The 13,264-nt window shown below is 40.7% G+C and overlaps 3 protein-coding genes across 3 annotated transcripts in view; 1 reads left to right on the forward strand and 2 right to left on the reverse strand.

Moving 5' to 3' along the window:
* LOC103387046 (conserved oligomeric Golgi complex subunit 2-like) overlaps window positions 1–450 on the reverse strand; it is a 2,482-nt gene extending 2,032 nt beyond the window's left edge. The window contains exons 1-2 of the mRNA XM_017037009.2: window positions 444–450; window positions 62–147 (exon numbers count right to left, since the gene is read on the reverse strand). Of these exons, the coding sequence (XP_016892498.2) occupies window positions 62–147; window positions 444–450 (93 nt within the window). The remainder of the gene's footprint in view (window positions 1–61; window positions 148–443) is intronic.
* A 590-nt stretch (window positions 451–1,040) lies between these two features.
* Window positions 1,041–6,602, forward strand: phyhiplb (phytanoyl-CoA 2-hydroxylase interacting protein-like b; the record flags this gene model as incomplete). The annotated part of the gene is made up of 4 exons (XM_025060634.1): window positions 1,041–1,262; window positions 2,127–2,301; window positions 3,701–3,818; window positions 4,737–6,602. Coding segments are annotated over 4 exons (1,059 nt in total), but the record flags the coding sequence as incomplete, so codon positions are not given.
* Window positions 6,603–6,752: 150 nt separating this feature from the next.
* The window catches only part of LOC103387065 (protein FAM13B), a 14,426-nt gene continuing 7,914 nt past the window's right edge, over window positions 6,753–13,264 (reverse strand). The window contains exons 8-19 of the mRNA XM_025060936.1: window positions 12,525–12,608; window positions 12,230–12,337; window positions 11,149–11,296; window positions 10,811–11,048; window positions 10,593–10,725; window positions 10,274–10,355; window positions 9,209–9,444; window positions 9,043–9,126; window positions 8,644–8,748; window positions 8,201–8,406; window positions 7,607–7,708; window positions 6,753–7,145 (exon numbers count right to left, since the gene is read on the reverse strand). Coding sequence (XP_024916704.1) covers window positions 7,019–7,145; window positions 7,607–7,708; window positions 8,201–8,406; window positions 8,644–8,748; window positions 9,043–9,126; window positions 9,209–9,444; window positions 10,274–10,355; window positions 10,593–10,725; window positions 10,811–11,048; window positions 11,149–11,296; window positions 12,230–12,337; window positions 12,525–12,608 — 1,653 coding nt within the window. The 3' untranslated portion in view covers window positions 6,753–7,018. The remainder of the gene's footprint in view (window positions 7,146–7,606; window positions 7,709–8,200; window positions 8,407–8,643; window positions 8,749–9,042; window positions 9,127–9,208; window positions 9,445–10,273; window positions 10,356–10,592; window positions 10,726–10,810; window positions 11,049–11,148; window positions 11,297–12,229; window positions 12,338–12,524; window positions 12,609–13,264) is intronic.

Below are 13,264 nucleotides of genomic sequence, written 5' to 3' on the forward strand. Positions count from 1 at the left end.
CCATAAAAATAAAAAGTCCCAGAAAAGAATATACTTTATTGGTACACCAACTTTTGATTACAGTCTCTATGATCTTCTGGATGATCTTCCGGATTATCTTCTTGATGAGTGTCCCAATGATCGTCTTGATGATCGTCTCTATCGTTCCTGAACACATTTTCAAAAAAAAATTCACAATGTTTTGAAAAATAATTCTAAAAATGTTCTTTAAATGCCCTAATTTTATGAGAAACATGCAGGAAAAGATAATATTTTGAAAATTAGAAAATTCAAAAATCATTGTTTAAATGTCCACTGGCTCTCAACACAGTACCTTTTGATGAGCTCTGGGCTTAATCTCCACTTAACTGTTGAAATTACTTTTTCAGTTATTATTGGCTTCGTGTACATTGACAGTAATTTCAGTGTTTTCTCTGTAGACATCGGCATGTTTTGTTTCTTACTCTTCATTCTGAATTGTTGGATTTCAGAGCCTCTTCTGTTTGATCCCCAGAGCGAACATAGATAACACATTGTTGTCATGCCAAGTGGGCCGCGTCAGAGCCCGACGCAAAGTCTGCATTCGTACTACATGCAGTACTACAAAGCTCTCATTCAGCAGCTACAACCGGCAAAACCTCACTGGCCTCAGTGGGTAAACTCAGTTGTACTTGTCCAGAGATTGTTGTGTGATGTACAGCGGTGACGTTCTCTGTTTCTCCTCTGTTTCTGCAGAGTCTGAAATATTTAATGCCATATACTGTACGTTCTGGGAGCCAGGGTATGTACATACATGCATGTGCCTTTACGAGGATGGGTCTGTTTCCATGGCAACATATATGGTAGTCAGTGACGCAGGCTGTTCTTTATGCATGTTTGATGTTGAAATATACAGTACTACTTTGAAGGCTTACTGTGGTGCAAATATTAAGAGGATGAATTTGTACTGAGGGTTAATTTTTAGTGGATGGAGATCAAAGCTGTTGATTACACCGAGTCTCACTGTTCACTGATGATGCATCAAATAAATGAGGTTTTTTTGTTAAAATTAAACTTAATTTTCATACCGTTTTGTTCACTACACAGGAAGTAAATCCCAGGACGGCAGCATCTCTGAGCTGGAGGAGCTCCCTGTTCCTCGGAACATCAAGATCAGCAACATCACCTGTGACTCCTTCAAGATCTGCTGGGACATGGAACCAGGCAGCAGGGAGCGCATCACGCACTACTTCATCGACCTGAACAAGAAAGAAAACAAAAACTCCAACAAGTTCAAGCACAAGGTAACGCTGGAATCAGTGGTGAGGGGTGAAAATACTTTAGTCTGCAGGCTGACGATTCAACTCAGTCACAGCTGTGGAGTCACTGAGTGGAGTCACAGTGGTGAAGACAACAGGTTTGGTCATGGTTTCACATCTGGAAAATCTTAATTACAATGATCATTCATTCTAATACAGTATTTCCTGTAAAAAAAACAAAACATACATTAATTGTATTTACTTTTATTCAACCAGGAACTCTATTGTATTTTAAAACATTTTATAATTGAGAAAGACAAAAAAGAAAAAACTACTTCAAAAATAGTATATATCAGTGATATAATTGAGAAAGACAAAAAAGAAAAAAGTAAAACAACTTCAAAAATAGTATATATCAGTGACGTGGTGCAGTAAACCACATTAAAAACGTCTCCTCTCTAACTCTGAGCTTTGTTTATTTATTTCAAAATGTATTTGTTTTTAATAATTAATTGAAAATACTTTCTTTTTTTTACTTTTGTGTTTTTGCATAATTGTTAAAGTGTTTCTCAAATGAAGTCACCTAAAAATCCACATGTACTTGGAAGTTTTTTTTTAAATATTTTTATGTCCAGTAGAAGTATAAGGAATGTTTTGTTACCTTAAACTTTGGCTACCATTCTAATTAAACCCAACAGCACATGTTTGGGTCCAGTCCCACCATTTGAGAACCACTTTTTTAAAACATGTGGCCTGGTGTTCACAAACAGATCTGTTGTATCTGAACGACAGCTGTAAGAAGTGTTTCTTCATGGTTTATCCACTCCTGTCACCACTCACCTCCTTCAGCACTCCCTCTTTACCTCCGGCGCTCCCTCCTTAACTCCCTCCATCCCTCCTTCCCTTCAGGACGTCCCCACCAAGCTCGTGGCCAAGGCCGTGCCACTGCCCATGACGGTCAGGGGTCACTGGTTCCTGAGCCCCCGCACAGAGTACACTGTGGCCGTGCAGACCGCATCCAAACAGAGTGACGGGGACTACGCTGTCTCTGAGTGGAGCGAGATCATCGAGTTCTGCACTGCTGGTGAGTGAGCGCAACTACAGTACAGCTGCCCAGGGCGTGTTCACGTCCAGGATGTTGGACACACTCACTGCTGGCTCCAGATGATGGCAGCAAATCAACCTTTAAAGGAAAATAGAGAATAAAAGCTTATTAGTGTGAAATGGATGGATGTTAAGATAGAGTGGATGGATGGATGGATGGATGTTAAGATAGAAGGATTAGAGAAGGAGGGGCACTCTGTTAAGATGCAAAGGTCATAGAGTTCAGTGTTGTTGGTTAGAGGCTTAAAGTGGGGGGCAGGGGCTGCGGGAAGGGAGAACATGTGATGGCAGTGAGACGGTGTGAAGAACATTGTCACAAAAACCATATACAGTAGAGTCACTGGACTAAGGTCCAGTTTCATGGAGCAGTCAGGCTTGATGCATTACATCAGTTGAAGACATGGCTGCCAGATTGGAAGATAAAAAGTCAATGAGCTTAACAAGAAGAGCAGAAAGACAAGTCAAGTCACTGTTACCTTGGTTTTGAATAAAAATTCAAGTAAAAACAGATCTAAAATCCCACAGATACTCACTGCAATCATGTCATCTGTGAAACAGTCCAGTAAATACCAGCAGACAGACAGAAGCAGTGAGCTGCTCTTTGTTAATGCGTCCGGGGAGTTGGTTCTTGCTCCACCAACCGCAGTCAAGCCAAGGCCAGGATTTGAACCACAATCCTCCAATTACTGCCCAGACACTTGAACCACACGGCCGTGGGCGACAGAGGCTTCTCCTCATTTCAGCTTTGGTCCTTCAGTCACAGTCCAGGGTTACTGACCACAGGTGTGAATGTCAGTGCTGGGAGGGGCTCCAGGTCCACCATGACCCTAAAAGGTTAAAGGTTAAATAGACATGAGAACTTAATGCAACTCAAATTTAAATATTTATAATAAAAAAAAACTCAGACAAATTTAAAACCCCAGGCCTGCATACTTTGTGTTCCCCAGAGTAAAAGCTCAGTCTTTTATCAAATTTTTTTTTTTTTTTTTTTTTTGTAAAAATAAAGTACTTAATTCCAGAGTGTTCCCGGCAAAACTAGGATTGTGGAAAAAATGCTTGCATAATCAGGGCTGCTCTTTTTCAAACTCCCTGGACGAACTCCACACCCATTTGGCAATGTGGATTACATGGTGGTGAGTGAAAGCAGATTATATTAAAGGACTGACTGAGGAGAAAATGATTTTGGCCTAAATGCTGAGTCACTTCAGCCAGTGAAGGAGTCTGGGCAGGAGGGGTGCTTGAGGACACAGACAAACATCGTTTGTCGACTCAGATGCTTGTGTTGTTTAGAAAAGGATCACATTTCCACTCGCTGCGTTTGTAAATATCCAATCACACTGAACTGGCGTTCTCACAGAGTTGTTTCTCCGTCTGTGCAGATTATTCCACCGTTCATCTCAACCAGCTGATGGAAAAGGCAGAGGTCATCGCCGGCCGGATGTTACCTTTCTCCGTCTTCTACAGGAACCAGAATAAAGAGTACTTTGACCTTGCCAGGTGGGTAAATGATGACTGTGTTATTTTTGGTTAATTTTTTTTTTAACGGCTCTACAGAAAATAGCATGTTGCCAGGCAAAAAAAAAAAAAAAACAGTAATTCAGCTGCAGCTGCAGAAGGCCTTTTGATTCTATAAATTCACAGATCCATGAAAACACTGCTGCCGTCTTATATCAATCTGAAAGGTCAAAGGTCAGTCCTTCAAGCCCTTCAATGTCACAGAGGAGAGAACATGTTAAATTATAGTCTATGTTTGGGTGATTTTTCCAGTGACGGTCTCACTTCCTTGTCCTTACAATATTGTCCTTCTGTCCTGTCCATGTCTCACAGTCTCTGTACTGAAGCCCCAGCTCTTTTGTTGGGCCTTTAACAATGACGTCATCTGAACGCTCCTCTCTCCTTTTGCTGAGTTGCAGCTGTTTAGAGAGCCCTCAAACAGGTTTTGGGTCGACGGCACCACCTTGTGGCGAATGCGAGTACTGCATGATCAAGTCAGATCATGTGACCTGGGGTGGAAGCTGAATAATTGCGTAATGCCGACAGCAAAGCATCAATTAGAGTTATAATGACAACCTCTGAGGTGATTGCGTTGTAATCAGTTTGTAATTGGAACCTCGGAGCTCAGATTTAATTTATGCAACTGCTGCAGCAGCATTTACTGACGTGAACGTTCATTCGTTTGTGATTTAGACAGAGTGAATAATGGATGAGAAACCATCTCCAGGAAGGATGGTCGATGTGATTTACTCCGAGACTCTGGCTCTGCTTTTCTAATCTTATACAAGAAGCAAGTCCACAAATGAAAATACTCATACTCAGTTTTTTTTTAAATTACAGGATCAACCTTAGACATCATCGATTAATATGTACTTACCTTATAAACTTAATTCTTTTTCCAATTTTACACTTTTTTCCTAGGGAGAAGCAGGGAAACCAGATGCTGCCGTCGGTGAAGGACAACAGCGGCAGCCACGGCTCCCCCATCAGTGGTAAACTGGAGGGCATCTTCTTCAGCTGCAACACAGAGTTCAACACAGGAAAACCTCCACAGGACTCCCCCTACGGTCGCCTGCGCTTCGAGGTGAAGGCCAACACCCTCTTCAACCCCGACACCAACCTGTACTTTGGAGATTTCTACTGCATGTACACGGCCTACCACTACGTCATCCTGGTGCTGGCACCGAAGGGCTCCAGAGGTGATGATTTCTGCAAGCAGCGTCTCCCTGCGCTGGACATCGGAAGCAACCCTTTCCTCACCTGCAAGGTGGTGGAAGGGTGCGATGGAGGTCTGATGTTCTACCACGCCCAGGACGTCATCCTGGAGGTGATCTACACTGATCCTCTGGACCTGGCGGTGGGTACGGTGGCGGAGATCAGTGGGCACCAGCTGATGAGTCTGTCCACAGTAAATGCCAAGAAGGACCCCAGCTGCAAGACCTGCAACATCAGCGTGGGTCGCTAGGAATCCACAAGTTGTTGGAGGGCGAGGTGAGGGGAGGACTACAGCGTGACTGAGCTACACATACACACACACACCGACAGACCAGTACATGCATGACGCAGCAGATTCCGTAGGCTCCAGACCTGCACATCAGCATTTCTCTAACACTGCTCTGGACTTGAAGAGACCAACATTCCCAAAGAGATTGGAGAAGCAACAGGAAAACAGTCACTTCCTGAAACCTGCACCGTCGTCTCGTCACGTGGAAAACACCGATATTTGCCCTAAATGTTTAAAACACACCTGAAGACGTCCACATCGAGGACTATCAAAGAGACCAACCCTAACTCATCCGTCCGTCCCTCTGTCTACTCATCGACAGGAAACTCACCAAACCCTTTAACTGTAAGTAAAACATGGGCTACTTGTATTTATATTTATCACATTACATTTGTATTAATTTGTTCTTCTCTATTTAGTCCATAACCTTTGCCTTGTTATTAATGGTAATACTGTTAACTGACCGTCCACCAATGTCTGTGGACAAATGTCTTTTTCTCTTTGTCTTTATTTACACGTTTGGTTTCCTATATTACCGTAGAAAAAAATCTGACTTCTTTTACCTCCTACTAGTGGCATAGACTGGTACTACATGTTCGTAGGGCTGCATCATTTCCAGTACAGTCATCTTACTTTAAACCAAAGGTAAAACAAACCCGACATCAACCTGCTGTGGAAACAAATGCAACAACCTCCAAAACTGTCTGCGATGACTAACCAATGAACAACTTGTTAACTTGGTTACTTTTTTTTTAAAGGAGAAAAAGAATGATGCAGTTGATTACGAAGAATTACGAAGGTGGAGCCACTGCTTCGACCTTCTCTGCAGCATTTGCTTTTAAGTTTAGCGTAGTCAGTGGAAAGTAGAACCATAAACTGTGCTTAGCAGAGTAAATGTGAAAAAATATTTACTTTTATTGATATTCATATATATATATATGATGTATGTAAATATCTATAGAAAATTATATTAACCCCAAGTGCACAATGTCAAGAACTCTGATCAGTGTCAACAACAGCATTTAAAAGACAGGCATCAATAGAGGCCAATGCAACAGCAGCGTCACTTGCACTATAGTGTGGAGGTTCACTAACGTACTGTTTTTTTAGAGTGAACTTTCGAAATTAAAAGGGTCACGATTCAGATTTAACCAATAATTCTCTAATGCGAATCACAGCACAATGCAGGAGTGAAAATGCGCTGACGTGCACAAACCTCACAGAACTGTCTCACTGGTAGCATTTCAATTTGAATTTGCCAAGAGGGCACTTTTTTTTGTTTACAACAATTAGGAAATAGGTTGACAATTTTGGCAAGACAAAAAATAATTAAATAAAAAGTAAAAACCAAAATAAAGGGACAGAATTTTCCTGGAACGACTGACAAAAACATCAATATCACGTTTTAAACAGCTGACACTGATACGTGGTCCACGTGGTACACTTGCTACATCAGGTTTATAGCAGTAAAAGATGACAGGGCTGTGATGTCAGGACTAACGTCTGTAGTCGCCCGAGTTTTCAGATTGTCTCCAAACTCTATCACTGTATTTTCTTTTTTTCACTTGTGTAAAAGTGCGTCCACATCCTGTGCACAACATGAACTCCACCAGACGACCCACAGGCTTCAGTCCTGATTGGTCAAAAACGACAAAGTCCTGTTAAAAGAGGAAAAAAAAGTGTCTCACTGTGAGAAAACTCAACTGGTGTTGGTTGAGTCATGTTGTTTACTGAGCAGGGCCTCCAGCAGGCGGAGCTTGGCTTTGAGGCTCTTGTACTCGCAGTACTCCTCCGCCATGGGTCCACGGTCCTCCTTCTGACAGGCCCTGTCAAAGTACATGGAGGAGAGGAGATGTGAACAAAAGGCTTTTATCTTTTTTGTAGTTTCAGAAATGAAAAGAACTCGCAGCAGCTTCCATACTTTGTTGCCTTACGCAGACAGCTTTGTACAGTCTGTATCGTAGTAAAACCTTACTGTAGTAACACTTGGAAGGACTAACCTATACAGTAGGACGTATGTGTACAGTCCAGAGAAAACACTCTCTCTCTGCCCTTTCTTTCCTCAGTTCTCTGTGATGTTTAAATGTTAAGTGCATCTCACAATGGTACTTTCTTTTGTGGATGTTTTGTTTTATGTTTTGTTTCCTTTTTCACAAAGCAGTGTGGAAAAAAAAAAAAAAAATGTTCCAAGTTTAATAAAAGACTAAAGAAAATAAAACACACAGTGTGGACTGTTGAGTGTTTGTGTGCGAGTATGTGTGTGTTTGAGTGTGTGTGAGACCTCTACCTGCCGGTCTTCCAATAGAACTGATCTTCAAACTCTCTCAGTGTTTGGTGCAGCCTGCGCTTCTCCAGACGAGCCGTCCTGAGGTGGTCCAGTAATTCAGGTCTGGACCAGGAAGGGTTTTAATTAGATTTAATTAGAATAAATCAAGTTTATATAAATACACAAATATACAGTTTATGTATATATGCATACACACACATATACACACATTTATATAGATAGATATACATATACATATGTGTATATAAGTATATATATATGTGTGTGTGTGTTTTTATATATATATATATATATATATATACACACACACAGTGGAACCTTGGATGTCGAACGCCCATCCAGGAACAAATTAATTAATTTAAATTGATTCAGTTTTCAAACTTTTTTGGTTCACGAACGGCCTTCAGGAACAAATTAAGTTCAAAACCCAAGGTTCCATTGTATACATAAACATCTATACATATATGCACATACACACACATACATATATACAGTATATATGAACTAAAACACCTGCTTCTACAGTCCTAGTGCTGAAGTTATATAACAATAATAAAAAAAACAACCTAAACGTATAAAGATATAAAACCATACCTTGAAGCTTCATGCAAATTTGCCATGGTCATGGTGTGTGGCTGCAGAACCTTCTCCTCCTCCAGAGGTGACACCACAGGTATTTCCGACAGATCCAGATGCAGCGATTCATCTGACGACACAGATCTGGGAGATTTCAGCCGCAGAGTCCGCTGGCTGCTGACGTGCTGTTTAGGATGAGCATCATCAGAAGGCTCCTCCTCTTCCTGTGGACACATTTCAGCACACACTAGCTTAAGACAACTGTTTGGACAGTTAACCAACAGCCACAACACAACTTTAATGTAGATCCTGTATACGGACACTAGATGGCAATAGAGTACATCTCTTTCACCACTGATTGTGGCCCCAGTCAGTGATTTTTACTCTTTCACACTGTCATACAGGTATTTCGTTTAAAGTGAATTTATCTTATTTAATGTTAAAGTGTTTAAAATACTTACTATGGTCGAGATGACATTTGCAGTGGCAGATAAAAGTAGAATCTGCTTGAGAAGACGGTAGCGATCGTAGAAAGGTTTCAACAATGTTCGTTCCTGTCTTGTGCTCTGAAGACAAACAGGAACGAAAGGCAAACATAAAACATCACAATTATTTTTTGTTGATTTAATAGCAACGTGTATTATTGTCATATTTATATGATTTATTTAACCCTGTTAGTTGTTTTAATTCAGCTTTGGAAAACCTAAGTATCAATAAATCTTATTGTCAATTAGGCCGACGTTACTTCCTGTTCAGTTTTTGTTATTATTTTGATTGTTTAAGTCTTTAACTAAAGATAAATTCCACAAAATTAACACTGAATATCAGTTCAGAGACAGAGTCTTCTCTGTGAATCTTACCGGTCGTCCATGAAGACTCTCAAAGTACAGCAAACACTTCTGCATGTTGCTCTTCTCCATGGTCATTTGGACATGGTTCATCTCCTGCAGATTAGAGAACAATCACTTTGTAGTTAATGCCCAGACTGTTTCCAGACCATGTGGAAAGTCTCAGTTCCACACGAACCTTGATGTCGTCGGGCAGACCCAGCTCTCGCCGTCTCTCCTTCATTCTGTTGCTGATGACGTTTACCGTTTCTTCCACGTCTGGTTTGGTGTTGCCGTTGTTGTTAAGCACCTGCAGCTCACTTCCTGTCACTGACACCTCCCTATGGTCTTCGTTGGTCTTACATGATTTGCCTGATGGGTAAAAATCCCTTTGTCTTCTCAGCCCTGCTTCATCTGTCTGTCTCAGCTTCAGCTCTGTGTGGTGGACAATCATTAAGAAAAAAAATAATACTTTAATAATAAAGACAATAAAAACTGAAAAAATAAACTATTTGTATTTAAGTTCTGACAAAATCACTGAAATAATAAATGAACACTCTCCTCATTTTTGGCTATAATACAATCATTAAGATCAGTATTTTAGAAGCAATATCTATATATAAACAAACCACTCACTTAACTATTCAGAATTGAAATACTAGTTAATCATATACAATAACATTAACAACAACAGAATATTGCATTAAACAGTGCAAATAGACCATAATGAATTTGACAGGAGAAAAAAAGTTCTGACAAAATCACTGAAATAATAAATGAACACTCTCCTCATTTTTGGCTATAATACAATCATTAAGATCAGTATTTTAGAAGCAATATCTATATATAAACAAACCACTCACTTAACTATTCAGAATTGAAATACTAGTTAATCATATACAATAACATTGACAACAACAGAATATTGCATTAAACAGTGCAAATAGACCATAATGAATTTAACAGGAGAAAAAAAACACCATAGTGAGGTCACTGGCTTTAACAAAATCTGGCGCCCTCTGCTGTTGCAGTCGTGTAGCGACTTCAGACAACTATGAGCGTGTGATGGGATAGACCGAGGTTAATAATTATTTTCAACGAAAAAAACGTCATATATTCGGGAATATATCATTTCAACTACAGGTCATTCACTTGGATTAATTCCATTTTACCATTATGCCTTAGTCCAACACTGACGCAGCTCTGAGAAATAACCCTGGGACCACTGCAGACATACTGTGATTCTGACTGTTGAGTAACTGACCTTTTAGCTGCTTGCGACTCCTGATGAGGTCCTTCATTAGTCTGGACACCTCTGGATTGGCTGTTTTGTCATTATGGGCTGGCTAGAATACAAACATAACATATCACTGGTGAACTAATGTAAGGAAAATAACCTAGAATACAAACATAACATATCACTGGGGAACGAATGTAAGGAAAATAAGTGACATTTAATCTATGAGCCTTAGAATGAAGTTTATTACTTTAGGAAAACAAATGTTGTTTCTGTTTTCAAGCTCAATAATTATACATTATGATCCAAATCTCCATTCTATTATTATTTAAACCATTTTTCTCACCTTGTAGTGTTTCTCCTGTTCAAACTGCTCCTCAAATAGTCTGATCCTCTTCCTCAGGGCGTGGATGTGTCTGTTGAGCACGGTGACGGACACGTTGCCCCCATTTGACTCTGTGTTGACACCGCAGCGTGCCCTGAAGATGGAGTAAAAACACTGAGCGTCAGTCTATTTGCATTCTGAACAGCAAGTAACTAAGTAAGAAAACAGCGCCCCCTCACATGCGTATGTGCTGTGAGCACGGAGAAGAAGGGGCTGCGTCGGGGTCTGAGTTGTAGCGCAGGCTGTGGCTCAGGTTGTGGCAGCGTGGTGATGGAACGGGGCAGTCGGTGGAGGTGAAACGAGACAGCAGGGGGCTGCTGCTGGAGTCTCCGGGGCTGGAGAGTGGGTCGTCTTCAGAACATTCATTAGACAGACTGACGGTGGAGGTGAGGGGCGTAGACTCTGAAGATTGGAAATCTGTTGTAGCAGAACATAAAAATTTTTTTTGTCTACATATTAAATAGTTTATTATTACATTCATCATCTGACGCTTTAACAACAAGGTTTGGAAACTTACCAGGCTCCACTGAATGCACCAAGTTTTCATCCTCGGCAGATGGTGATGGAGGCTTGTACAGGAACGACTCGCAGCTCAGATGCAGGTTTTCCTGAACAGACTGGGATCCAGAGTCAGACTCCAGTGCCTGCAGCTTGAGAGATGGACTCTGGAAACAGAAGCAGAACATGGCTTCAGGCGTGGACACGACTCAAACAGACGTGTCACATCTTCTGTGAAGTTTCTGAGAAATCCCGTTAAAAAACAACATTCATCGCCTGAGTGGATCTCTGCATCCCTCCACTGTGAGCAGACTTTGGTCTGTTTGCCTCAACTGCTCATATATCCCTCTGACTGATTGGTCAGTGAGTCAGGTTCCTAAGGTGCATCAGCATCCATCCAGTCTGAGCTGCCTCGTCCCTGGATCTCCATGTACACTCACTGTGTGTATCACAGGAAATCTCCTTCTCAGTGTTTTTGTCAGCAAATCAGCTGGTACCCTAGGTCTACATCACACACGGAGGAGGACGCAGGTCGTCGGACACACCCACTTGTGTTGTTGCATAAGTGTTTGAGCTGAGGAGACAGGTGTTCTATAAAAGAAAATGTGTTTCCATGGCAACATACCCTATGCCAAGCTAACGAGTCATTTTAATGCATATGTCGCTGCAGGGAGCGCTGTCAGTGTCAGGGAACAAATGTGTTGTGGCGGCTGGGTGTAGAACTGAGGGGCACATGTGACGTTCAGTAAAAACCGGCTGTGGGGGGATTTATTTAAGTTTAATTTGGCATACTGACACACTTTCCAGCAACACACACATAAGAGCAGAAATAGCAGCAGACAAAAGGCTCGGCTGTTCATTCATAAAAATGAGATATTTTTCCTCTGTGTGCATCAGGCAGACGAAGAGCAGAAGGAAGGAGAGCGCCTGTAATTGGTCAAGCAAAACAGCCACAGGCAGCACACACACAGGTGTTCACATTTACCCACAGATGCGCACACACACACAGACACACACATCAATGCTGTCGTTGTCATAGATACCCTGAAGTGAAAGGTGTTAATTTGTGCATCCAAAGACTGTGGGGAAGGAGGACTTACGTCAATGCTGTTGCTTTTAACTGTGTAATCACTGTGTGTGTCAGGAAAACTACTAACTCCTCGTCCTCCTCCTCCTCTTCCTCCTCTTCCTCCTCCTTCTCTGTTTCCCTGTCAGAAAACACCACATCATCTTTGAAACAAAGCATTTCTTTGTTTACAACAAAAAAAGGGTTTTTGTATGTTGTCCTTGTTGATGACTGAACTTTGAAGATCTTTAAATGGTGCTCTAGACGCAGGAGCGTTGTCATCCACATTTCTAGGCACCAACCATGGGCTTTTAAATAGATTTGTTTACCTTGTTTGTAGAATCTTCCACTCCATTCTTCGTAACAAAATGCAGCTGACTGAATAACAACAAAACATTTGTCAGAGCAGGAACATATCATGGTATCAGCAAAATTGTTACATTTTCCACAATGCAAAAAAAAATTTAAGTAACACATTCAGTAAGTAACATTGAGGTTGAATAACTGGAGTATCCACTTCAGCCTCACACTGGTGTTGCAGCACTTCACTGTGAGAAACTTACAAAAAAAAACAAAAAAAACAAAAACAAAGTACTTTGATCACGTTAAGATCACTGTTTCCAACTGTTGATATTTCTGTGAGACATTCAGGCTGAAATGTCAATAGGTTTTGGTAGAGAGGCAGAAACTACTGCTGAATGTGCTCGACCTTTCAACATATTAACTACAATATATGCTATTCTGTGCTATGCTATACTATACCATACTATACTATGCAGTGATCCAGTGTACCATAATATATTTTGTTCTATACTATGCTGATATACTATGCTATACTTCAGATTACTCTACCCTTCTGTTCTGTCCCCTACTGTAATATTCTCTGCTTTACTATATTATACTATACTATACTTTAATATACTACTTTAAAGTATTCAATACTATAATGTTATAATATTTTATTATATATACTAGGCTACTATACAGTATTGTATAGTATACTAAAACTATAGTATAAATATTCTTATTTTCTTTGTGCATTATGTTAAAATGAGAGGTCAGACATCTG

Source organism: Cynoglossus semilaevis, chromosome 12 (genome assembly GCF_000523025.1).
Source record: "Cynoglossus semilaevis isolate Cse_v1.0 chromosome 12, Cse_v1.0, whole genome shotgun sequence".
Lineage (NCBI taxonomy): Eukaryota > Metazoa > Chordata > Actinopteri > Pleuronectiformes > Cynoglossidae > Cynoglossus > Cynoglossus semilaevis.